Source organism: Canis aureus, chromosome 28, assembly GCF_053574225.1.
Source record: "Canis aureus isolate CA01 chromosome 28, VMU_Caureus_v.1.0, whole genome shotgun sequence".
NCBI lineage: Eukaryota > Metazoa > Chordata > Mammalia > Carnivora > Canidae > Canis > Canis aureus.
This window is the reverse complement of record NC_135638.1, coordinates 14,785,102-14,812,351: the sequence shown is the minus strand read 5'-3', so window position 1 is coordinate 14,812,351 and position 27,250 is coordinate 14,785,102. Positions and strand designations below refer to the sequence as shown.

Sequence of the window (27,250 nt, the reverse complement as noted above, 5' to 3'; positions counted from 1 at the left end):
GAAAAATGAGAATTTGGTCAGGATTGCAAGATCAAGCTGAAAGAGAAATAGCAGTAGCTTATCAATCAATTCTATATATGGTTAATTCCAGCAGAGTAAGCTGAGCCTGCAGTAAGCATTATGTGAGCAAGTGTAGCCAATACAAATAGCTAGTATGATGGTATGAATTAATATACCTGGTGGTGTTGGTCTACACAGGTTAAAATTCTCTGAAAGCATATTTTAAAATAATAAATAAAGAAGATGGAGTGGTTTTTAGCATTAAAGTCTGGAATTTTGTTCAGTCACAATTTGCAATGGTTTTGTGAAGTGACCTACAGGTTTTAGTAAACTATTCTATCCTAAGGAAGGGGGAAGGGAGTATTTTTATTGTTAGAATGATTGCCTCTGCTCTTAGGCATTTACATTTTTAGCGGGATTTTATTTGTTGCACTAAAAACACATTTACTTTGGGGATTTTTTAAATTATTAATAGAGAGATTATACAATAAGCATTCAGTCATTTGGCCCAGTATGCCTTCCATCAAATAGCCTCTTCTCTATGGTTTAAAAAAAAAAAAAAAAAGGAAAAATGCTGCAAGAGGCTACATTTTACTCAGATTCAAGAGTGCCTATCAGTCCTTTCAGTTTGCCACAAATCTGATTCACACAACATGATAATCTTCCACCCTACAATTTAGGATCAAAATAGTTACTTAATTCTCTGAATATCTAGTAGTTACTATCATCCAGAATTTCAAGTTAAATTTGTACAGTTTAAAATGAAACTGGAGATGAATCAAGCATATATGTAGTTGAGCATTTTTGTCATTAATGAATCCAGACCATCTTTAGGAAAATTCCTGATTTGTCAATCACCACTGTTATTTACTCCAACTGAGTAGGACTGACTATATGCCCCATCCCACCCCAGGAGTTGATGCCGGCCCTGAGCAGGTGACTGCCCACTGCGGGTGAGGCCACTCCCAAGCTGCAGAAATCTAATTCCAGCTCGTACCACTTTCCTATTTGGCCTTGGAGAAACGCACACTATTCTGTTGTCAGAGGACCTGTGACCTTATATGAAAAATGCAAGATATTTGCCAGATAAGAAGCAAATACCAAATTAGCTGATGCCCCAGATGTTTCCAGAACAGAGGCTGGTTTTCTTTCCTGGTTCTCTGAATTGGAAAATCTTGGAGTTCACATTAACTTTCACCCCACTAGAGGGCAATCAAGTTCTCCTAGGAAATAGGTGATTTTTTTAAGCCAGTTTCAAATACTATTTAATAAAATCTCTTTTTAAAAAAATCTGTAACATTCAACTGCTTATTCAATAAATTAATGCCATCCTTTACTCTAGTGGATGAAAAGGATTTGTGGACCTTTTCAAGGAGATAGATAAAATGAGTGGAAATGGGTGTAAACCCTGGTTAGTTGTTCTCTTATGATTTTACTTTCTGGTTTCATTCCATTGCTATTATAATTATCGTTGATGTTACTTTGGGGAGTTTGTAGTGGATGAATGGTAGAGAATGGTCAGTAGTAACAGCAAAATTATATAGGAACAGAATATTTTAATGTTTAAATAAAGGAATAAATTAACAAAAATATTGTTTACTTATTCATTTATTTAAAATGTGCCCGAGATGTTGGGGACATACCCAGATGTCAATGTCCACCTCCAGGGATCTTGCAGGCTAGCAGCAAAAACACAGATACAAAGTGATACTGAGGGAGGAGTTCCAAAAACAAACATGAACTAATTTTTAGGATCATCAAAAGTGGATTTATTTCCATGTTTGCACTGGCAGGGATTTTTTTTCTCTTAGGTTTCATGTAACTATAATCCATCTGTAAGATATTTAATAGTCTCATATTACTGTGCTCCCCAAATTTAATGTGCAGATGAATTACTTGTGATTTTCATTAAAATGCAAATTCTGATACAGTAAGTCTGGTTGAGGCTAGATATTTTGCATTCCTAACAAATTCCCAGTTGATGCTGATTCTAACCACCAAACATGTCAGTTTTAGAAATAGAGAATTGTGATAGGCATGTTCCTCCCATACTAAGGTTTGGTATCGGGTCTTAATATTTTCAAATGCATGGCAATCTTTACAAAATATTTCACTTCCAAACTCATACTCTTAGGGATTTTATTCCTCTGGGAGTTATGTGTTCTCTGCCATCACGCTCTTAATTGGATTTTTAAAAATATATTCGTGTTGTAGGACTCAGCGGAAGACCTTCAAGAGAAATGTGGAAAATGAGAATTTGACTCTGTGTGTGTGCGTGTGTGTGTGTGTGTGTGTGTCTAAGAAAAAAACAGATATGGCTTGTGGCACAGTTGAGCAAGATGATGAATCAATATTGCTAGCTTACTGTTATTTACAAAACAACATGCAGAACAAAGAGTTCAACTCAAACCTTTTAGTTATGGGATAATCTAAAATTTGCCTAATTCCATTTGCCATATAGCAAATTCGCTACAAATATTCCACATACTGTAGAAACTAAAACAGAAGATTGAACAACACTAAAATTGCCTTTAAACATAGCCCATACTTGTTACTTACCAAATTATTCTAACAGACAATTTCTTCCATGTGAGAAAATTATTAATAATGTATTGAGTATGGGTGCATCTTGAAAACAGATTATGAATGTGTTTTCTCTTTACTTCAGCCAATGAAAGACCTCTCTTATTCCATATTAACTTTTTAAGAAAGTTAGCCAAAAGAAAAAAACAAAAACTGGTCTTCGAAGAATAACATCAAAAATACCATATGTCAGTGTTCCCATCCAGTGGGTGCATTACCACATTTCTGGAAATGCTGTCCTACAAAATTATACTATACATAAAATATCTCAAATTAGAAATACAACATTTCCCAAATAGGGCACTAAAAACATAGTCCCAAATAAAACTGGCCACAGAGTGGTAGGATATAACGTTATGCAACCTAAAGTGGGATTAAGCCCAGGGTCATCCATTCCTTTGTTGTTGTTGTCAATCAACACTTTTCCTCTGCCACTGTTCTCTTTCAAGATTCATTTTTCTGGCATAGACATAAATTTTAGAGTGTCTGCAAGAAATGACTTTTATTGATTGATTTAATCCTTATATAGCATATATAACACGCTAGGCACTAGCGCCTTACAGATATTAGTCACGTTAATCATCCAATAATCTGAAAAAGTAAATACTTTTATGGATAAGGAAACTGAGGCACAGAGAGACGAAGTGACTTTTACCCAAGGTCATACCATTAGATACAGAACTTGAGCCAGGCCTTCTGGTTCCAGAATCTGTCTCTCTAACCAGTACCAGCTACTCTTATATATGCTCCATGTCAGAGGTGTTCCCACCATGGAGGGCAAACTTGTGAGACCACCATTTTGTCTAACAAGCCTGATATGGTCTTATCTTTTCTTAGTACAGACTCACTTTGAAGAGGAGATACCTTCAAACTGGCGACTACTTTTAATTGCTAACTTGGGACTTATTAAAATAATTGCCATGATTTAGGCTTTGGGGGAACAAGAGCTCTGAGACCTTGGGGGTTGTAATGTATGGAATACATGGCTGTCTAAAGGCTCAGCTAAGGAAGCAGCAGGAAATTCTGATGTGGACACACCATGACGACTGGTTCTGGGGAAAAAAAAAAAAACTTAATCAATGGCATTGTGTTTATCATATTTTTTTTTTATTTTTTTTTTAAATTTTTATTTATTTATGATAGTCACACACACACAGAGAGAGAGAGAGGCAGAGACACAGGCAGAGGGAGAAGCAGGCTCCATGCACCAGGAGCCCGACGTGGGATTCGATCCCGGGTTTCCAGGATCGTGCCTTGGGCCAAAGGCAGGCGCCAAACCACTGCGCCACCCAGGGATCCCCTGTGTTTATCATATTTTAAAATGGACCCTTACCTCCCTCCATAGATACTTAATATTTAACTTTTTTTAGTATTTTGTTTTATGAAATAAACCTAGAACTAAAAGAGATATACCACCCAGGCATCCACCTTTAGTATAATCTTTAAATATTACTTTAAGACTCTTCCCCTTATTACCTCAAAAGCAAGCAGGTAGGAGGAAGGCTCTGAATCCCTTGTGAAACATTTTTAATTATCTTTTAATAAAGGAATCGGGTCTTGTCATTTGTCAAGGAGACATTTACAGTAGTAAAACCTGTATTTATATAACCCATTTTTATTAGCCATGATTAAAGATAACATTTTGTGTACATTTGTTCTCACAAAACACTTTTATGTGAATATAAAGGTTAATTAATGCATTCTGGCAATCATTTTGCTAGTCATCTGGAAATATAGCTTCTCTAGGAATTGTACTTAAGAGAAGCAGCCATACATTATACTATAAAACTGTAGCAAAAATTTTTTAAACTTTCCTCATTTGTAATTTTGTCGACCTCCAGATTAAAATATTTAATACTTGGAAAAAGTACAAAACTCAAAAAATTTGACCAGAAATAGATAATTACAGTTTTTGTATAGTACATTAAAAATAACATTGCCTGGGACTCTTTTTTTTTTTCCACACAAAATCATAAAGCAATGCTGGTATGAGTGCTTATTTAGCAGTTATTCTTTTGGAATAATTGTACTTTTGAGTTCAGAGTGTACACCATCCATAATACAGATGATTAGTGTAACAGTAGATCATCAGAATATCAATCTGTCAATCTTTCAACCTTTCAAGTTGGGTCTTTGTATCAGGATAAAAAGAAATGGATGAACTTTATCTAAACCTAGTTCCACAAATACTTGTACAAGAGAGCATTTTAAACTTTAAATTTTTGTTTGCACTCTTCACTTCCTCTTTTGGAAGATTTTTTTCCCATGCACTGCAGTCCCAGTCTGATTTCCATTCAACAACAACACCCACAGTGAACCTAACGATAATCTTTCAGTTCCAGATTCCTCCTAGATAGAAGCCTAACTCACGTGACAAAGCTCAGCCCGTAATATACTGACTGTTGCAAAACTGAGACCAGAAAATCTCATCTAGACGTTACTTGTTATCACTTCCAGTCTCTCACGGGAAAGAGCACCAACCTAGTCAGGCAGTTGAGCAGACACTAGAATTTATTGCTGTTTCCTTTGGAACCTTGCTATGGAACATATTGCCCTTATGAGTGTAAAGTTCTTTATTATTCCTAACACTAATATCTCTTTTTGTAATTTAAGTCTTGCAGCTTTATCTGAGAAATGCCAGTTAACATCCTTCTCATTATCCTCATTCAAACACATGAAAAATTACCAGAGTCAATTCTAGTCTTTTGATGTACAAATTATATGACCCAAGAGTCCTGTCACTTTAAAAATCTTTTCATTCTACTTCAGGCTTATCTTTTCCTTTTATATTAAAAAAAAGAGAGCAGACAAACATAGATTGAAAAATGTAAAATGTTCAAAAGAAAAGTTAGATAGCATGATCTTCTATAATGGACCTTGTAGCTCTTAGAAAATATTTACTTGCTCTGTCCTTTTTAATCTGGATATAGTCTCTATGAAATGGGCCTAGTATACATGTTGCTCTGTTTAAAATGAGTAAAGTTAAGCTCAAAGAATTTACTCAGTCAAGTTCATATGTGGTAAGCTTCAAGGCCAGGGCCAGAACATATGTCAAATGAAGATATATATAGAGAGAGATATACAGGTATATATAATATATATTAGATAAGCATTCTATTTGATTATAATAGTATAATATATGCATGTAATAAAAATAAAACTAATAAAGTTTAGCACTTACTCCTGTAAGTCCTGGAATCAAATATGCACTCAGGAGGGAAGTCACACACTAAACATATTTGCCTTTAGTCACAAGTCATTAATAGTTAATAGTTAATGACAAGACTTATCAAAATAAAATAGATTCAAACACCAATTCTCTTCTGAAGTCTATGTCTATGCTAAGTGTCATGAGAATATAAATAAATATGATTCTCTTGCTGGAGGAATTTAGTCTTTTGTAGAAGACAAGACTCTATACATACAAAAAAGTTGAATACTAATAGTAATAATTTATAACCGTAACTGGAAGTCTCCACCATTTAAAAAATTTTATTATACTACACTACAATATTACAGGACAGCTCATAGTGCTACACAAAGAACATCAGTTAGGAAGTACTATGATCTACCCAGAGGATACAAACTTGAAATATCTAACTAGTGTCTTCTATCAACCAATCCAATCCCTTAGTTAAAATGTCTCTCAACCTTTACTGCACATCAGCAGCACTCAGATCCCACCCCAGAGATTCCGATTCCATGGGTCTGAGGTGGGTCTCATTAATTTGCGATTCTAACAAGCTTCTGGATGGTGCTGATGCTGCTGGTCCAGAACCACACTTGGATTAAATCTAATGCTGGTGATCAGTGGGGTGTCTGGAACAGTGTGGGGAGTAGCATGGTCCTCTAGTGTAATTTCCCTCCTCTGACCAGCTCTGCAACTAGGAACTCAAAAGAATAGAGGACTTAAGCCCTAACAGCTCCGCCCCTGTCCACATGCTGCTGGTGCTGCATTGCTGGAAGAGCCAAGGACAGGATTCTGAAGACCTGAGCCCTCGTCTTGACTCTCTCAGCTAGCCAACCTTGGTCAGGTCCCTTTTCTTTCTGTGCCTCTATTGTAGCTCTGTAAAGGGGCAAGTGTTTGTTTCAGAGGGTCCTTTTCAGAACCAAGGAAACAAATGTGAAAGTGATTAGTGTCTGTCAAGTACTATATAAATGCAACTTGTAGCTTTTTTGTCATTAGATAGAACAACTCGATATTTTACTCATGTACCCATGCACATTTAGAATGAATAATGAGGAAACAGGGAGCACAGAAACTGAGTCATTTGTTTAAAAAAAATACTTCCTAAATAATTTTAAATTTAAATAATAAGTTCAATTTATTAATTGAAATAAAATGTTGAGTGAATTGCTTGGGCAACAGTATCTGATATTTCAAAGGGCTTATGCTTAGGTCCCACCCAAGATTCTTCTTTAAAATTCTTCTTCAGTGAATGTTGGCTGAGAAGAAGCAACTCATCCAAAGTTTAATCTCTCACAGTCAATCGCCATTTTTTTTTCCCCAACCCAATCTTCTTTAAGGGAAGGATGGTGAGAAGTGGCTCAAGATGGCAACCATCAAGCTAAGAGAATTACTGGGCAAAGAAGGGATACCCTTGCAAATAGAAATTAAAAATGCGAGAGAGTTGAAAAGGAAAAGGTAAAACTCAGTACAAATTGTTCTGCCCTTTGCCATACCACCTTGACATTCTCTACCCTCTGAGTCAGCACCATTGAGCAACTGTACAAGCCCACCTTAGACAAAGCAACCCAAGTGCACACATTCAGATTTGCTGAAAGCTTGGTTTAAAGTGGCCTCCAAAAGTTAAAAACAAAAGGGAAAAGCTTTGTATGATAAAGAAAAAGCAACTTGTCATGGAACTCAAAGGAGTGCAAAATGCTATGAAAATTTAAAACAATACTATAAATCCCCCCCCCAAAAAAAAAGCTTAGGTCAGCAACATTACTATTATATGAAAGTGAGCACTCTGGCAGATTAGAGGTGGGTTGCATATTCAATGGACATAGTTTTGAATCCTGGCCCAATACTCACTATCAGATAATCCTTGAGCAAATGATAATTTCTATACCACAGTTTTCTCAATTATGAAATGGGGAAAATAATACTACCTAAATCACATGGTTGTTATGAGGCTTAATTAAACAATTGAATGGTAAACAATCTGTAATAAAAAAATGAATCTCTCTTCAAGACCCCCTAAATAGATAATGAAAATACTAAATAAGAGTAATTATTTTTAAAGGAATTATTTAAAGTAAACATCTAACTTCTTGTGCTTTGTGATTTTCTACATTTAGTAGCAGCAACAAATCTAGTAGAAATTACTTGAAATTAAAGAAATGATCACTATTCAACAATTCTTTGTGATGGAGGGAGAGCTGATATTATATTTATGATGCAGCTGCAAGTATAGTATATCTCCAAGACAAATCCACTCTGGGTCATGCCAAAATTCAAAGTACACTTCTCTTGCATTTATTTCTCATTTCATGTTTCACAGTCATATTTCATATCTCATCCTACTTCAAATACATATAACACTTCAATAAAATTGACCATTCTTATCTGCCCAATAAGGCCCAACTACATAAAATTCATTAGAATTAAAATAAGAAATAGAAATAAAAACTGATTCCAGAAACACTAAGATGTAAAAGTCTACACTGAGGTCTCTTAAAGAGCAGAAAAGGGGGCACCTGGGTGGCTCAGTGACTTAAGTCTCAGACTTTTTATATTAGCTCAGGTCATGATCCCAAGGTTGTGAGAACGAGCCCCACAGCAGGTGCTCATGCATTGGGCAGGGAGCCTGTTGGGACTCTCTCTCCCCCTCTCCTTCTGCCCCTCTCTCTTCTCTCTCTCCTAAAAAAAAAAAAAAAAAGAAAAGAAAAGAAAAAGCAGGAAAGGGGGAATTGTATCATGTAACACACACATGCCACACACAGAGTCTCTTGCAATCTTATCAACCATCAGTTTCATCTGAACTCAAAAGCACTTGAGTTTTGCACCATTGCAAAATCCCTCCTCGCTGCTTCTCCAGTCTCCTCCCTACCTGGCATTCTCCTGGTGTCCTACTTCCATTTCCAACCCCCTTCCTGCAGCGAGATTTTTTCTTTCAGAGATAACTCCAGGTACTTTCTTATCTGGATCAATTCAGCCTTCCTCCGCTCCATCCATTAGCAGATAGCACAACAAAGCACAATAAAGATACTAGAGCCAAACAGTACAAACATAATATTCCTTAGACACAAATGTGGTGGGAAAAGCCTATGGCTTTTTTAAGCCTACTCTACTCTAAGTAGAGTTTCATGTTATTCTTCAGTCATTCATGACTGTAACCCCTTTTCAATCAATAGTGTTTCAGGTACCAGTCAATGTGAATCTGGAAGAGGTTAGCAGACTGTAATCGTTAGGATAATAAAGACACCCTGAGAAATCAAATTAGCATTCATCACGAGTCTGACTTTACAAAGGCTTAAGGGAGGATAATTGACTACCAGTATAAAACAGCATTTTAAATATTTTACCTCCAAAATTTCATATAAATGTATGGTACATAAACTAGGAATTATATTTATGACATAACTGCAGATATATTAATAGAGATATGTGCTTACATTTACAAGTGTTGTATAGGTCTTTTTCAAATTAGACACTGTTGATTATAGCAATCTCCATATAAAAATACTCAATATTTTTTCCCATTTAAAGGCCATAAAATACAGATAATGATAGACTCCTACTTTCTCATAAAAAAGAATAATGACAAAGGAGGAGCTTCATATGGAAAGCATTAAAACAATGTAAATCCTCACAAGTTCGTTAATACATGCACCCGGTAGGAAAAGATCAGCTTTAAAGAAAATGTAGACATTTCCTCACTTGAAAACACCCAGCAGGGTTCTGAATACCAAACACAAAGTAGAGAGAAAAGAACTTCACATTCTCTATCAACCAAAAACTTGGCTAAAAAAAAAAAAAGAAAGAAAGAAAGAAAAAAGTTTAGTAGTAGAAAAAATAAAAGAAAATAAAATTCATTATTTAGGAAGAACATCTTTTCTAAGTTCAAGACTAACATGGAAGAAATACTGAATTAAGTAGCTTTGAAGGAATTGGATTTCGCCCACTGCAATTTTGCTTAAGATGAAATCTTAAAATAGTGTTCACAGTTGCAGTGTATATTGGTTACAAATTGCCGTAAGCTGTGCTACAACATCCAAGAGAAGAAATACAGAAAACTGTAACTTGCAGAGAACACTGTCCTGTTTGCCTGGCAAAATGAAAGCTTACTCATCTAAATTAATTGCAAGGGGAAGCCGTCACTTCTGACAAATAACAAATAGCCCTGAAGTTTTTCTATCGGAAAAAAACACACATTTTATCACTTCTGATAAATTTTAGAAGTGAATGGGGAAATATGTAGGGTAGTCAGCTCCGATCCATCTATGCTGAGGGCTTCTTTTAGTACAGAACCATGTTCCACTTCCTTCGTCTCCCCTATAGCACCTCTGTGGCTGGTGCTAATACTACTACTCTCAGCTAACATGTATTGAGTACATAATCTGTCGGGTTCTGCGACTATGCCAAACACTTTACCAGAGGTATTATCTTTCGGTTTTCACAGGTGAGAAAGGGAAGGAGAAAAAGTCACAGACAACCAATGAGTGGTGGGCCAGGATTTAAGTTGAGTCCCAGAGTTCAGCTGGTTAATCACCAGTGTCTCTCTTAGACATCATAGAAGCTCTGACTGTGTTCATTGATGGATGAAATAAGGATGAACAAAGAGAAGATGGCAAAATTGTACAAAATAAGGCTCCTTGACATCTCACTATAGCCAAGACCAGTAAAACTTCAAAAGGTCACTCAAAGGGGATCCCTGGGTGGCTCAGCAGTTCAGCGCCTGCCTTGGCCCAGGGCGTGATCCTGGAGTCCCTGGATCAGTCCCACATCAGGCTCCCTGCATGGAGCAGGCTTCTCCCTCTGCCTGTGTCTGTCTCTCTCTCTCTCTCTCTCTCTCTCCATGTCTATCATGAATAAATAAATAAAAATTTTTTAAATAGTCACTCAAAGACTAAAGATCAATTTATAGAAGAATCGTCTTCACTAACAATATCTTGTATCAGTACAGCATTTCTAATTCAATCCTTACAACAATACCCTATCTCCATTTTGTGGATAAATAAACTCCTGTTCAGGTTTAATAAGTTGTTTAAAGTTGAAAAGAGCATAAGTCTTCAGCTCCTATTCATATTCTTTCCATAAGGGGGGGGGAGCAACACAGCATATAAATGTAGAGGAAACATTCACTTGCTACCTTTTTCTCCTTGAATAGAGATAGTTGATTACCAGCTGTTGTGAAGCATAAATGTGGTAGGGCTTTCTTAAATTTTGCTAGGGAACCAAGCAATCATAGTTGTGCCATTAGCTAGTGCCATTAGCTAGTGCCATTTTGAAACTGTCCACGCAGCTACAGCTAGGGGATAAGTGCTAAGCGAGAGAAGCAAACAACTTCAAGATGCAGAAATACCAGTCTGTAGCATAAAATGAAGCTAGTATATTTAGTAGAGAGAAAAGTTGAGCTCAACCTGGCTCTAACATCTGGTCTCTTTAAACCCCACTCTATACCTAGTTTCAGTGGGAAAGCCAGCTGGGCCACTGATCATTTCAGATACCATTTGCAGCTGATGAACAGCCCCACCCTGCTTGGCAACCAATGGAATGCCTAACTGCCATACACACTCCTACATGTGGAAGGAAGATATAGAAAACAGTAAATTAGACACCTTCACTCATCCTCAAAAAACTTAAATATAGTTGGGAAGAAACAATTAGCAGCAAACAAAACAGTAGAGGAATAAGGGCTAACCACTGTGAAACAAGCCAGGGGAATTATTGTGTTTGAAAAGAGAAGAAACCCAAAGGCCCTTGTGATGGAAACCATTAGGTTTAATTCATTCCTGTATTTAGGGAGATACAAACCCAGCCTTATGGAATTTCATGACTCACAACTGTTGGAGACATTTCTGAATTGGCACCACACGCTAGTACGCAGATCCTCTAACCTGCTCTATCTGTTATTATTTGGCAAGTGTTTTGAAGATGTGAGCCACATTCCCAACCACACATCCACTCTTTTATTTTTTTTAAGATTTTATTTATTTATTCATGAGAGACATACAGAGAGAGAGAGAGAGGCAGAGATCCAGGAGAGGGTGAAGCAGGCTCCCTATGGGGAGCCCGATGTGGGACTCATTCCCAGGACCCTGAGATCAAGCCTTGAGCCAAAGACTATGCTCAACCACTGAGCCACCCAGGTGCCCCAAGTCCACTCTTTTATGAATAATATTCAGGCAGAGTAAATCTAGAGGAAATAGACCATAAAATAAAGTCAACATTGTGCCTTTATATATTATGTATTACCAAGTGATGATTTTTAAAATAATATCAGCAACTTACGCCAAATTCCAATCCACATTTGTCTATGCAGATCAAACATTTGACTCCATTTTTGCTTGCATTTTTCATTGGGAATTTTTATCACCAAATCATATGGCATTTGCTGCCAAAAATAAATAAAATATATAGGCTATTCCAAACTTATTCAGTCAGCAAAAAAACATGTAATCCTTCTCATATCTTGTAATACTCAAAAATGAGTATTACAAATTCCAAAGGAGTTTTAGATGGTATCCAAAAAGCTTACACTATGTGCATCATTTATTCTGCTTCTAAAAATGAAAATTATATATTTAAAGGCAAAAGTGAATCTTAACATGTAGTATATGGAAAAATGAAATTTACTCTAATAGTTTGACAATTTAAAACATGAATCGCCTTATGAAGCACGTTATATATTTAATAGTATTTTATATCATATAATTGTTTATTATGAAATACCAAAACTTGAAAAGAGGAAAAATTTTGCAAAGTAGAAAAAACTTGAAAAGAGGAAAAATTTTGCAAAGTAGAAATTTAAAAGTAGAAAGGGTAAGTTTGTTTTCCTTTTCTTTAAAATTTAGTAATGCCTTAAAATAATTTGTTTTTTAAAAATGTAGGTAAAGAAAATGCTTATTACAGAAGATACAAAAAGATGAATCTACAGGTAATGAGAAAGTTACTCTATTTAAAGGCAAAATTGCTAAATTTGTAGGATCATAAAATTTCAGAGCCTGGAGCTATTAGTTATAGATGAGGAAAAGTTCCAAAATAGTTCTTTCTCAGGGTCATAAAATTTTAAAAAATTTAAAAAAAAAAAAAACTAAAGTTCCAGAAAGATCTTTAAGGTCCTATAATGCAGTCATTCCTCCCTTTCGGGTGTAGTTGATTCAGCCAAGTGCTACTGCACAGGATGATAGTTGCACTCGAAAGAGTCTCCACACATATCATAATTTTATAAAGCAAAAGGAAAATCAATTCTTCCTAAAAATTCTGTGACTAGAAGGAATTCTGGAAGTAATACGGAGTACACATATTGCATTGGTGGGTAGAAGCAGCTATAAACATGATATATCCCAGGCTTTGTATCCACACCTGAGTGGTAGGCTTCACACGCAGAAAATTTTGCTTCCCAAGAGGAACTAAAATATACGGCTATTTTTGAAATGCTGCACCCAAGTGCTCTGAAAGAGGAGATTAAAGACTTCCCAGGTCTCAGAGGGGGGGAAAAAACCCTGCCACAATGCAAAATAAATTGTTTTTTATTGCCCAACATCAAAAATGTACGGACAATTTAGAAACGCAAGACTCAAATATTGAAGGAAGCCATTGATTTATTAAAAGCCTACCACCACTTTGATTTAGGACACTCCTGTCCCACTTCTATTTTCCACTTTGTCTCTGCCACCTGCATCACTCTACCACCTATCACCCCCAAGGGGGCCCTTCGGAGAAATAAAGGTTATTAAATCTGATTTCTTCATCTATAAAATGAAAATAGCAGATGACTTGAATGATTTTATTTTATTTTTTTTTTTTTTTTACTTGAATGATTTTAAATGTTCCTTCCAGGCCAAAAACGCTGTGGCTACTAATTCTAATTGCGTTAGAATAAATTGTCTTTTATATTTTAATCCTTTTTGTACCAGTGATGACAGCAGGTGACTGCAGGCCGCAGTGGCTTCAGACACGTTATGCACTCACTTTGTGTGTTGTTTCACGTTCCCTGCAGAAAACTACACTAATGCAAGTTGTAGTGTACACTCTGATGAATCCTATTTGAGCAAACGAGTCTTTATGTGGCAGATCTTGAGGATGTAGCATTTAATTTCCAAAACAAAAAAAGCAATGTTCATCCCATAGCTCAATTAATGTGAAAGGTTTCTTTCATGTTCCTTGGCTGCCTTGAGAATGGCCACTGAAGATCCCACTGTGGACGCTGCAACAGTAAAGGTGCTTCACACTCATCTCCAAGGCTCTGGTACTCCCCCCAAACCCCCACAGCAACTCAAAAATAATAGTGCTATCATAATTCTTTTAATAGCAAGTAGTTCTAAATCTTAACAATATGAATATTTCCTATTTTTAAAAGATATATTTGTTTATTCTATTCTCCGTAGCATGTATGAAGTGTGAAGGGCAAAGTCAGGGATTTACTTTGAGTCGGAGAGCAAAATTACCTGCCTGTTCAGTTTTTGTTCACTGTACCAATTACAGAAGCATTTAATGTGTGGCTTCTGAATGGACAGCTGAAATGTAACTCTACTGAATGTGATTTTAAAATCTGAGTTTTTAGGCCACTATTAACCAATGTCACGTACTGTGCATTTTACAAAATTTCATTAAATGAGACCCTGGAACTCTCATTAGGTTCTTGGAAACAAGCAAAATGCTTGCCCTTACATGAGGTTTTTGTGGCCATCGACTGCAATATTTTATATTCATTATTTACGTACCATTTATTTCCTAAGAAAACATTTAGGGAGACTAGTATGAGTGCAGTTTGTATACTATCCAGATAAAGATTCTATCCAGTGGAACCTTAAGAAACATTTGGCAATAGCACCCAGTTAAATACTTTTATTAGCAGTCGATGCTAGTAACTATTCTAAGTAGCATATACGTATTTTGTAGGACACACTCAGAACTAAAACAACATATAGAGCTTTTTTGAATGCATAGGAACTTTGCACCTTTCCAAGGAAGTAGAAGTTTACATAGAAACTCTTCGAGAAATATGCTTTCAACTTTTTTAAGTTTTCAGACCAATAGAAGAGTTAAATCAAGATTAACTTCTAGGGTTTGTCACCCAAATTGCTGTGGAATCTGTGCCTAATCCTAATCTGTTTCTTCACAATGTTTTATATAAATTAACATGTTTCATTATATGAAGACATGCAGCCCCATCTTGTGATTGACAGATAGGATTTTCTCTGAATTCATTTTCCATATCCTCAGTATCTAAATCACTGGTCCATTCAGGAGGAATGTCAATTGGCCCATTAACTGAGATAAAGTCATCTGAATCTTATATGACAGATTTTTTTTTTTGCACGTGTGATAAAAAGTCTTGCATTTTCTATTTCTGAAAGTTCTTGCTTTCACTGAGAACATAGTAGGTAATTTACTGTATTGTAGTTTCATACCACTTTATTCAATGCAAAGACACAAGTCATAGAGTTAATTCTAAATCCAACATCCTTATCATTGATAACTAAAACATTTTTGATTCTAGAAATTGAGCCCACAAATGCAATCATTAGTATACATAGGAAGTGTGAGTTTTGCTGAATTAAGAATGGATGGCAAGTATTTTCCCAGTCGTCAGCTAAAAAATTTAAAAGTAATGGGAAGGGAAAAAAATAATGGGGAGTGATTTAAATTACTTGGATGAAGAGGAAGCCATTCAGAGAACACCGTGGCAACCTCAGATGACAGATGCATCCAGCTCAGGAGGCTACACCGAAGAGAAGAATCATTCCTACCTGAGACCTCTACTCAGACAGATCGACAGACTTTCCAGTGTCTGAGATGGCTTTCTCTCATTTAAGTCCTAACCAATCTAGCTATCATTTTAGGCCACACTACTACCTGGTAGTGTTGAGGGCTTAAGAAAAAAAAATGTCTTTTAATACTCAAAATTAGATTGGCAATAAAGTCTTGAAATATAAACAGAAGTGCTTTCATTACTCCTATAAACCAGTGTAGTCTGATCTCCACATAGGACTGTAAAAATTTCTTTCATTAGAGGGAAAGAAAAAAAGGACAAGACCCTGCATGATATAGTGGGATTCTCATTAAACTCAGCAGGAGCTTTAACTGGAATCAAGGGTAAGGTGAGGTCTCAGATTGGTACAATTTACTGCTCTTACTACAGTTTTGATCACAAGAACTGATTCATGTCATCCATCCAATTTCTTTTCCTTGTCACAATTGCTTTGCCAAGAATCAATCGAATTGAAATTTAAGAGCCTCATATGTTTCTATACAACACATGAATGGGTTGTACAGCTTTGACCTTCTCAAATGCCCCTTAATTTGATTTGATATCTATTTCTGCAGGGAAAGTATACTGCTTCAGCTGATCAAACATTAATCTTTCAGACCCTCCCTGGTCATTGTATCTTAGGAAACCATAATTTTGGCGGTGGGGTGAGGAGGTGGGTAGAATGAATGTAGACTGAATCCATTTTTGTACTAAGCCAATTAGCATTACATCATCTTAACAGAAATATCTAGAACATTACCTCATATCAGTGATCTTCTGGGATGTTAAAATAGATCTTCAAAAATGTGAGATATATTTTTCATTTAAATGTTGAGTCCTCAATTACACATTCATCAACTATATTCATCAGCCTTTTTTTTAAGGTCCAAATTCAAGCTAACATGGTATACAAGTGTTTTAAATAAAATCCTTCTTCTCTATTTCATCTTTCAAGAAAAAAAATCACTCTAATAGAGCTCCCAAAAGTATTTCTAAATGGGATGGCAGATCTGACTTTTAGAAAATAATCTGACTTCAGGCCCTAGGACCCCAAAGCAATTGAACTACCAAATGTAATACACACACACACACACACACACACACACACACATACACAATATGTTCAAAATCAAGTTAAAAGGAGGATGAGAAGCTTAATTTATGACATGGAAAAAGAAGATGCCAAGGAAAGATGTAAGATCACTAATGTTGATCTATGTGAGGATTACATGTTTAGAATAGTAAGGAAATAATTACTCTGTCTATTTCATATTTTCAAGTACACATAACCTCTCTGCTGCTTTAATCTAATCTAATCCACAATCTAATTTGACTATTAAATTTTTAGTACTGATTGTATTATTCTCTTCGATGCCCTTTTTCTTCAAACAAAAAATATACCTCAGATTCACACACACAAACACAAAAGAAAAAGGGAAAAGAATGAGAAAATTCAAGTAATTGCCAGCCTACATATATCACTCTTAAAATATTGAAATAAATGATGCAAAGGTTTTTTTCCCCTTAGGGAAATTACTTAGGTAATTACCACTTTCTCCACTTACCTCATTAGCTGTGATATAAATGTATAAGGATATATTCAGTCATATTAGAATATATACTCAGGGATCCTTTTGAGAAACTGTCCCTGAGTTTTCTAGCCATCTCTGCATCAATATTTACTATCCAAGTAAAACATGTTAAAAAAAAAAAACACTTATACTTTCTTTCTGTAAATCTCTGTACTTAACATATAGTCATGTAGTCAATAAGCCACATATGGGAATTAATTAAAGAACAAATGCCAAAGGAAAATGGGAAGAGAGAGAAAAAGGTTTTTGGTTCTCTATTTTCAAACTCAATGGTAATACACATTACTTTCTTGCTAAAAACAATATGTATATGCTGAAGGTGTGTATGATGCATCTGAACAGATTGTTGGAGGAAGAGAATGGCATTAAGAGCAAGGCACAGAGTCAGACAGGCCTATATTCCAACTGAACCCCACACTTTATGATCTATCGGATATCAGGCAAACTACTCCATTTCTCTGCATCTCTTTCTTTCATCTGTAAATCTAGTCTAATTATATCTTTCTCATAGCACGATTGAGAAGATTAAATGAGAAAATGCATACAAATATCTTACCACGGTGCCTGATACATCGTTTGTGCTCCAAACCCAAAGAGCAACTAGCTACCATTATTCATAGTTCATGGTAGCCCTTTGGAAGAATGGAAAAACAGTGGGTGTTCATACATCATTAGGTTAAATGGATATTGCTCTAGAATCATTTTACATCATTAGGGTATACATTATACCCATACATCATATGGGTTGAATTTTAAATGAATTCACTAGAGAAATCACTAACTTGCAAACATTAATAGTTAATAGCAAATGCAATCAACTATGGGAAAGATTACACGGAATTACTTGTTACTTCTCACATCCTTACAAACATGCACAGAACTCTACTTGGTGTTGGAGCATAATGAAAAAATGAGTATATGCCAAGTTCCAAAAACCAATAAAAGGGATTGTGAATTCAAAATATGAAATATCAATAGTAAAATCTTATTAGCACATTTCTAATAGTCTTCACATTTGCTTGGGATTTTTCATTGTTGATTTTTTAAAAAGTTTATCCAAATTCCATATATTTCAACCCACACCCTATTTTCTGCTAGGCCAACCTATCCTATGGTACTCAAGCTTTAGTGACACTGTCTGGAAAGCTTCCTTGGCCGCCTGTCTATGATTTCTTGCTCTCTTCCCTCTGCCCTTGACTCTAAATACAGTTATTGTTTACAGTTATCCATTCTTCTTTTGTTAAGTCTCATTTCTTCCCTTTCTTTTCCCTTCGCCATTCCTTACTCTTTTCTTAAGCCATACCACATTATTTGCTGAGTTTCAGTCAGTTGTGTCTTAAGTGTATCTCCTGCACAACCAAACGGCTAGATAAATCTTTCTAAGAAGAGGCTTTCACCAGGTAACCCCCCTTTCAAAATGTTCAATGGCTCCCTATTGCTAAGATCATTGTAGTGGCCGAATTCTGACAGTGAAAAACGATATTGTTAATGGGCTTCAACCAGAACTGTGCAAGCAAACCAGGACTTTCAGCTAACTCATTCTCACCTCTGTGCCTCTCAGACTTTCCACAAAAACATACCTGAATGTGGATTCAAAACCAAACACTCAAGCTAATATTTCTTTTAAGTAACATGTTGAAAATTTATGATATCCTGACATTCTGGAATGTCAGGATATCATATACCTGACATATAAATATACATAAAAAATATACCTATGGTTTTCTTAAGGTAAACACAATATCTTACTTAAGTCATAACTTTTTCACATGAACAAAAATTCAAAACTTCTTACCAAATGTCTTAGAGCAAAATTGATCCCCAGGAAGTCTTTCTATCAGGACACAACTCCTAAAAACCTCATTGTAGTGCAGCCCATGAAATATCACATAGACACATGATATTCTTAGATAGACAGTCGCATTCTTAAAGACCGTGAAGTGAATGATGCTCCCTAGAGTTTAGTGATCATATCTTGCATGAACTCAACTCACTGTCCACCCATAAAAATCTTCCAGATAGCTTCTTCAGAACCCCATTTCCATGCCAACAAGAATAAACATACCTTCTCCCTTCCTTGCTTTCCTTAACACTATTCAGTCTTTACCATCCAGATCCATTTACTCTGGTTGCTGTATAAAATACAAGTCACCCAGTTAAATTTGAATTTCAGAAAAGCAAGGAATTATTTTTAGTATGTCCCATGCAATTAAAACTTAACTAGGCATCCTGTATTTTTACTTGTCCAATCTGGCAACCCTAACCGTTAAGCCATTCCTAACCACTCTCCCCATAGCACCAAGGGCTTTGAGGTTCTTCTCAATTTCTAATACAAGTCACCTGCACCTCCATCCAACACCCTATTTCACATTTGTTTCTATCCATATATTCCATGTTTTTATATCCATCTACTTCACTTCCCAGATTTGAAAGCTTCTTGAGAATGAGGATACTACATATCTCTTCGTAACTCCATAATGCCTCACAGAATGCCTGCCCATAAGTTGTGATCATAAATATTTGTTAATTGGGAGAGTGACTTAAAATCAGTGAGCAAGATAGCCAACAATTATTTATTAAGCAATAGCCTTCTGCTCCATCCAGACCTGCCCTGTGAACTTTTTCATAGATAAATAAGATGTAGCATTTGCCTCCAAAGATCCTATAGTTTTGTAAACAAAAACTACACATCAAAACCTAGTAGTGACTGACCCTAGACAGTATAGAATCACATTTAAGAGTATATAATCAAGATTGTATAGTAATCATGCTATTCAGCCCTTGCCCTAACTAAGGGCAATAAGAGATCAATGTGGGGAGCACCCCCAAGAGAGGGAAACACTGAGGAGGAAGCATCTGAATTGGGATTGAAATTTTGGCAAGAATCTCCATGAGAGGAGAGGTTTAGGAAAGGCAGTGCCTCCTGAGAAAAGTTTGGGCAACTGCACCGAGTGAAGAGGAAACCCTTCACTGGAGAGCATGACTTTGTTGCAGAGAGTCAAGATTTGCTTGAGCTGTGGTTGCCAAGTGGTTTTAAGGAGCTTCCTAGGATTCAGAGCAACTATGTGAGTGAGAATCAATGCAGTGGCTGTGGGTGAGTTCATGCCATGGAGAGTCGTGGCCCTCTATCAAAACAATGTAAGGATTCTCTTAAGTAATCACTCACTGAGGTCGATTGAGTTTTGTCCCCAAACCATCCTGGAGAGGAAAGAACAAACTTTTTGTCAATCTTGGTTATACATTAAACATTACACATAGGGCTCTACAGTGTTGGTCCGTGACAACCTTTGTATCTCCTGCCTTCATTAACTTATCAAGCATGACAGAGCAGTGGCCTTACTAAAAATTATTGAATTTCGTTTCTAAGAAACTGAAGACAAATGTTGGGGAGTATTATTTTCAGTAGAAATTCATGTTTTCCTGCAGCTGTAATCTGTTACTGATGTATGAGATAGAAAAATCTTATTTTATTTTTATTTTTGGCTTGGACCTGTTTAATAAAGTTGGTATCTTTAACATGTGCTCCTAATATGTGCTTAATTTTGCAAAATATTTTGGATATCATAGTGCTTTCTCTTATTTAAAAAAAAAGGCACCAGCCTACAAAAACTTGCTGTTTTAGGTTTTATTCTTCATGGAATTAAATGTATTAAACCACCAAATGCTTCTACCTATCAGAAACTGTGATTCACACTGAGCATCCATGTAAAGACCTGCCTGGACCTTTATATACAAGTGACATGGTTTTGTTAACTAAATAGACAAATAAGAGAAAGAAATACAATTTCAGCCTTCTAAAATTCCGAAGGCCTCCAATATAATCTCTCAAAGTAGGTGTCAGCAGGACTGTTATGGCAAAAGGCAAATTGTGTTGCTTATTTTAAAGGAAATACGCTAAACAGGGAGAGAAATTCTCTTAGACCCTCTGGATGTGTCACATTGAGCCATATACAATATGGCAATATTTGATCATTGCGTGTGGTTCAGTGATATCAAGTATGTCCAGCCTTGACACATTGAACCTCATCCTGAAAGCAGAGATAGAAAAAGGCCTCTTGGCAATCTTAATATTGATCCATTTACTGCATTTTTATCTGGAGGCCACATACAACTTTAGCCTCTGGGGCCAGTTTTATTTACAAAATTGGTGGTGGGGTGGGTGGACAGTTAGCTAAATGATCTTTCAGGACCCTCTTAATCTAACATTCTGTAGCTCTAAAGCATCTGGGTGTTGATTCTGTTTCCAGTGAGCCCACAAAAGATGGATTTGGCAATAATGCCCAAAATAACCTTCTGGGAATTCCTGTCTTCCCAATGTATTCACCCTCCCTTGAGTAATCGTAATGATCAGAAGCCCCTGCCAAGAGGTAAATATTACCTGTGAGATTCAACATGCTAGGCCATCATCACAAGTTTATGCTTTTCCACAAGTTGGTGCAAAATAAACCTATCATTTTTCTTCCATTTTTCTTAATTTATTGATGATCAACAATGGTGAGAAGAGTCCACCTCCCTATACCCCCCTCTGGTCATCTCTTGTCCTGGTGACAACCAGCACTGAGGAGATGCCTTCCAAGGTTACCTGGGCAGGAGGCCTCTTGACAGAGAAAGGGAAAAATGAAATAGGGAGGGGGGGTGAAGGAGGAAGGCGATCACTCCCTGAACTCCTGTAGCTTGCTTGGCAAGGTGGGCTCCCAAACCAGGTTCTGTAGAGGAAAGGAGAGCCTAATCAGATCTCAGATCTATGATTACTGTGTGTGTGGAAAGAAGCTGCAACCAAAAAGTGCACTTGGGATCAAGAGAAAGCAGTAACATAGGTCCTTGGAGGATGTATCTGCTTGAGAACCATCCTGATGGGTTCCCTGCCTGTCCCCCACTGAACATGTGGCCACTTGGGCCCAAGCAGCAAGGGACACCTCCTGAATCCTACGTATGCCCAGTAGACCAACATACACACATACTCGAACGGACCTATCTCTCTACTAATTTTGTCTGCTTTTGCTTCTTCCGTGTCTTTTCTCTCCTCTCTCTGTCCTGCTGGATCTTAGTTCCTCCTGCTTTCCTTTCTTTCTCTAACTCCCTTTCTCTCATTTTTTATCTAACGGGCTATAATGTGTAATTCATGGCCTCCGTAATAAAGAATATGCACTTGAGGGTCCTGTTTCAATCTTCCTTTTATTTATATTTTGCAAAGCTATGCCCCTGACAATATTCATTCTGCAGCAGGCTGTCATTATTATTCAGACTAAAAGAAGCATTAAGAGGAAATTCAGAAAATGAATGCTACTAACTTTCAGTCTTTTATTTTAGCCTACAAGGAAAAAATGAAGGAGCTGTCCATGCTGTCACTGATCTGCTCTTGCTTTTACCCGGAACCTCGCAACATCAACATCTATACTTATGATGGTGAGTTGCCTACAACAGAAATGCTCCTGCTAACATAATTTGAAAAAGCTTAGATACACTTGTTCTCTTTCATAGCTCCTGATATAATTAAATCAGTATTTTGTAGATCTCACTATTGACTTTCGTGCTAAGGTCTTATTGATTGCCTGTTGCTCAGAATAGTTCAAGGTGTTGTGTTTTGTTTTTTTCTAAGTAAACTCTAACCCCATCGTCAGGCTCAAATTCACATCACTGAGATCAAGAGTCACACGTTTGGGGCACCTGGGTGTCTCAGTCTGTAAAGCATTGGGTCTTGATTTTTGCTCAGGCAGTGATCTCAGGGTCGTGAAATCGAGCTCCGTATTGGTTTCCATGCTCAGCAGGGAGTCTGCTTGAGATTCTCTCTCCCTCTCCCTCTGAGCTTCCCCCCATGTACTCTCTGTCTCTCTAAAATCATAAATAAATAAATCTTTAAAAAATAAAAAAGACACCTTGTACTGACTGACAAGCCTGCCTCCCCTAAAAGAGTTTGAGTTTGATGCTAACAACAGCACATTAATGTCTCTTAAGGAACATGGCTAGATTGTTGTTAGCACCCACATCCAGCATATCAACATCGATAACATGTCTAAGGCTTTTCTTTGCAAATAATATAATATGCTAAGCTTTAGCTAGACCAAATCATAATTTGCAAGAAAATGCTTTATACTTCGAAAACTCAAAAGAAAAAAAATCAACAACCGTCACTGTTTTCCCCTTATGATAGTCTTAATAAAGTTCCCATATTTTGAATATGCATGTCAACAAGCTAACAAGTTCCCATGATAAAAATGACTTATGACGGAGGCCCCAATAATGAGATTTTTTTTAAGATTTTATTTATTTATCCATGAGAAACAGAGAGAGAGAGAGAGAGAGAGGCAGAGACCGAGGCAGAGGGAGAAGCAGGCTCCATGTAGGGAGCCTAATGCGGGACTCGATCCCAGGACTCTGGGATGATGCCCTCAGCCGAAGGCAGACACTCAACCACTGAGCCACACAGGCGTCCCCCCAATAATGAGAATCTGAAAAAGAAAGCCTAAAGAATTGGCATGACTACAAACTTCATTGGAGTGCAACACTTTCAGTTTGATTTATCCAGATTCATTCTACTCAATTTGGTTTTCTTCCTGGCTCTACCATATTTGCATGACCTCAGGCAAGTTACTTAGATTTTTTCTCAGGCTTATTTAACTCTGTATCTTCCTCCCAGTGCAGTTGTAGGGTTTAAATGGTCTATGGAGGGGATCCCTGGGTGGCTCAGTGGTTTAGCACCTGCATTTGGCCCAGGGCATGATCCTGGAGTCCCAGGATCGAGTCCCATGTCAGGCTCCCAGCACAGAGCCTTCTTCTCCCTCCTCCTGTGTTTCTGCCTCTCTCTCTCTCTCTCATAAATAAATAAATCTTTTTTAAAAAATGGTCTATGGAAGGCAAATACTTAACACCAAGCCTGACCCCTGTAAGGAATCGAAAATGGTAGCTGTCATTACCAACAAGATTATCGTCACTTAATCCAGTCAATCCATTTTGATTCAATATCAAAATGTTTGATAGAGTGATGTGTATAGCAGTTAGAGCCAAGGTATATTTTGGTACCTGCTGGCTTATCATTTTTCTCTTCCATACGTGTAAAGACAAATATTGAGGACAAGCTGAAGGCATCTGTGGCACTTAACCCTGTCTGTGCCTTTCAAGCCTGCTCCAGGGACGCCTGAGTGGCTCAGCAGTTGAGCGTCTGCGGGAGTTCTGGGATCGAGTCCCACTACGGGCTCCCTGCGAGGAGTCTGCTTCTCCCTCTGCCTATGTCTCTGCCTCTCTCTGTGTGTCTCTCATGAACAAATAAATAAAATATTTAAAAAAATAAAGCCTGCTCCAGGACACAGAGGCTTTTTCCTTCCAAAGTTATGCTAACACAACACAAATGTCCTAAATGCTAAGCAACCATTTCTAAGGCAACAGCCTTCGTGTGAAAGGGTTTCAGTTTCCAACCAAAAGTTCGGTAGAATGCAGGCCTATTTGTATAAATGAGCCCATTTTGTATAAGCTCATTCAGTCAACAGATCAACCAGAAAGATGTTTCCTCTGCTGGATACAGCTGTGAGGAGTGATCCAGCCATGTTTCTTCTGGGATTCCAATATCTCACACTGTGTTGCCACAGAGGCTCCAAAGATAAATACGGAACAGGCCTCTCTTTGGAGGAACTTAGAGCCTATGAGAAGAGACATATGTACAACATACAAACAATCAGCAAACAGAACCCAGTGTGGTTAAATGCTAAAAACTGCAGATTATACAAAATGTACTAGTAAGACAGGGAAGACGGTGATAGGTTCTGCAGCTTTAGGGATTGAAGACAGGGGAAAAAGAAAGTCAGAAGTTATGTATAAGCTGAGTCTTAGATGCTAAATAGATCATTCAACATTGCTCATGCATTGCTTTCTAGAATTGGTAGAGAATTCCAAATTTCCAATAAATCTTTGTTATTTTTTTTCTCCGTCATTTAGCCTAAAAGTGCCTCCAACCCTGGTAATTTAAAAAAAGATAAATCTAAATCTGTGCCACTTTATTTTCATGTGAAGCTCATGTTTATTCAAAAGATAAATAAAGTTTAGTTTAAAATCAATCCAGGCTATTTCTTCCTAAGTAGGCCTACCATTATTCAATTCCCTATGGACATGTTGAATTTCCCAACACTGTAAGTATTTCTTCTTCTAGAATATATCTGTAATTATACGAAAGAAAGAGGTCTTGTATGTTCAAATCAATGTAGAGCAGATAATAACATGCAGCATTTATTCCTATTTGCCAGAATAACAATGCAACCTTCAATTGCCAGAATTCAAATTGTTTAAATAAACCCATGCTTCACCTCTCTGTATGCTTAACATTCTCAAATATTCATTTTCAGATATGGAAGTGAAGCAAATCAACAAACGTGCCTCTGGCCAGGCTTTTGAGCTGATCCTGAAACCACCATCTCCTATCTCAGAAGCCCCACGAACTTTAGCTTCCCCGAAGAAGAAAGATCTGTCTCTGGAGGAGATCCAGAAAAAACTGGAGGCTGCAGAGGAAAGAAGAAAGGTAACTTTTCCCATAGGTTTTTAAATTCTTCCCTCTTTTTTCCCTCTCTTCCTCCTCTCTCCCTCCTCCCCTCACCACCCACACATCCTAGCAGAGGTTCCAGGGGACAACTATGTGTGAATCTGCAACATCCCAACACATGTACATCTTCCAGAGACATAGAGCCAGGCTATTTCAAGTAAATACTGCTTTTAAACTACTTAGAACCAAAGATCTTAGACACTAAAAGAGCTTCAATACCTTAGTGCCCTTCTCCCTCCCTTGGATCCCTTATCATAAAAAATTGCCCTACCTTAGTCCATGGTGCATATCCAAGAAAGCATAGCTTTCGGTAACTTAACTCCAGGGTTTGGAGGTGAGGGATGCAGAAGTGATGATTCCTCCCTCTCAGGGTCTATGTCCCATCCCCAGTGTAGTGCATGATTTTCCTTGAAACTATAGACCATCAGATCCTCCCTCTGAAATATCTCTGCCCAGATGTTGCTCTGCCCACGATAAGTGCCCTGAGACTGCTCTATCCTCCTCAAGGCCTTATCTAAGCCTTGATGGCATTTTTCTCTCTTTTCCATTGGCCGTTGTTTGTGTTAGAGCCCTTTTCTTTTCCAAAATCTGTAATTTTTCACAATTAGATGACTAGGAAGCCAAGGGTATTAAAAAATAGGAGTGCAATCAGAAATCCCAAGGACTCTACACATAAAGATAGAGGTCTGAATACATCTGTACTGACCATGTGACTGTTTAAGTTCATCCCACCAAGATGCTCTTGATCCACCCAAATGGAATTATTTTTAGGTAATTCTTTCCTATATTGTATTTTCCACTGAAAATCGTAATGCATTTTAGGGAGCATGTAGTCACTAAGAATATGCTCCATGCACAGGTTTATATGAATGGAAACTGCATTTTTATAATAATCTTTTCTTTTATTAATATGTTGTCTATAAAAAGCGAATACATTCAACACCTTTATATAGAATAGTTACAAAGAAAACAAAAATAGTCTTTCTCCTAAAAACTGATTTCTCTAACAGTCAAAATGGGACAAAGCCAAACATGTGTCTCTTCATGTATGTGTGTGTATAACGTGTGTGTGCACATATGCGCACACACATATATACATACGTATGTAATATCAGATAACAAGAAAGACTCGAAGATTGGAAGTCCTCAGATTAAATTTCTTGAACTAGAATATACTTTATGTTTTGGTCCTTATACTTGAAAAATCTTCTTATGTCAGAAAAATATACAAAACACAATTTCAATTTTCACCAAAGGGTGAGATTCTTCAAGCATCTGACAAGTATTTCTTTATGTATATGTTTATTATATTTGATCAACTACAGTTATCACAGATGTGGATTTTAAAAGGAGGAAATTGAGCTACTAACCCAAGTCTATGTACAGGAAGTTGCTTTAAAAAATTTTAACAGGGTTTTTTTTGTTGTTATTTATAGCTTTTTTCTCAGTTGTAAAGGAAAATAACTTACAGTTAGCCCATCAAGACTTTGTTGCCAACAGATATAAGTAACTGAATACAACAATGAAGTATGTTGCTTTCAAGGCAGTTCAAGTTCTCTTATAGGTAAGAGGCAATGGCAGGTCCCAGGCTGCCATATAGAGATGCTGTGACCTGGTTAGAA

At 37.0% G+C, this 27,250-nt stretch overlaps 1 protein-coding gene across 1 annotated transcript in view; it reads left to right on the top strand.

The window, feature by feature from the left end:
• STMN2 (stathmin 2) overlaps nucleotides 1–27,250 on the top strand; it is a 49,968-nt gene that overhangs the window by 3,515 nt on the left and 19,203 nt on the right. The window contains exons 2-3 of the mRNA XM_077876482.1: nucleotides 22,412–22,507; nucleotides 25,435–25,607. Coding sequence (XP_077732608.1) covers nucleotides 22,412–22,507; nucleotides 25,435–25,607 — 269 coding nt within the window. The remainder of the gene's footprint in view (nucleotides 1–22,411; nucleotides 22,508–25,434; nucleotides 25,608–27,250) is intronic.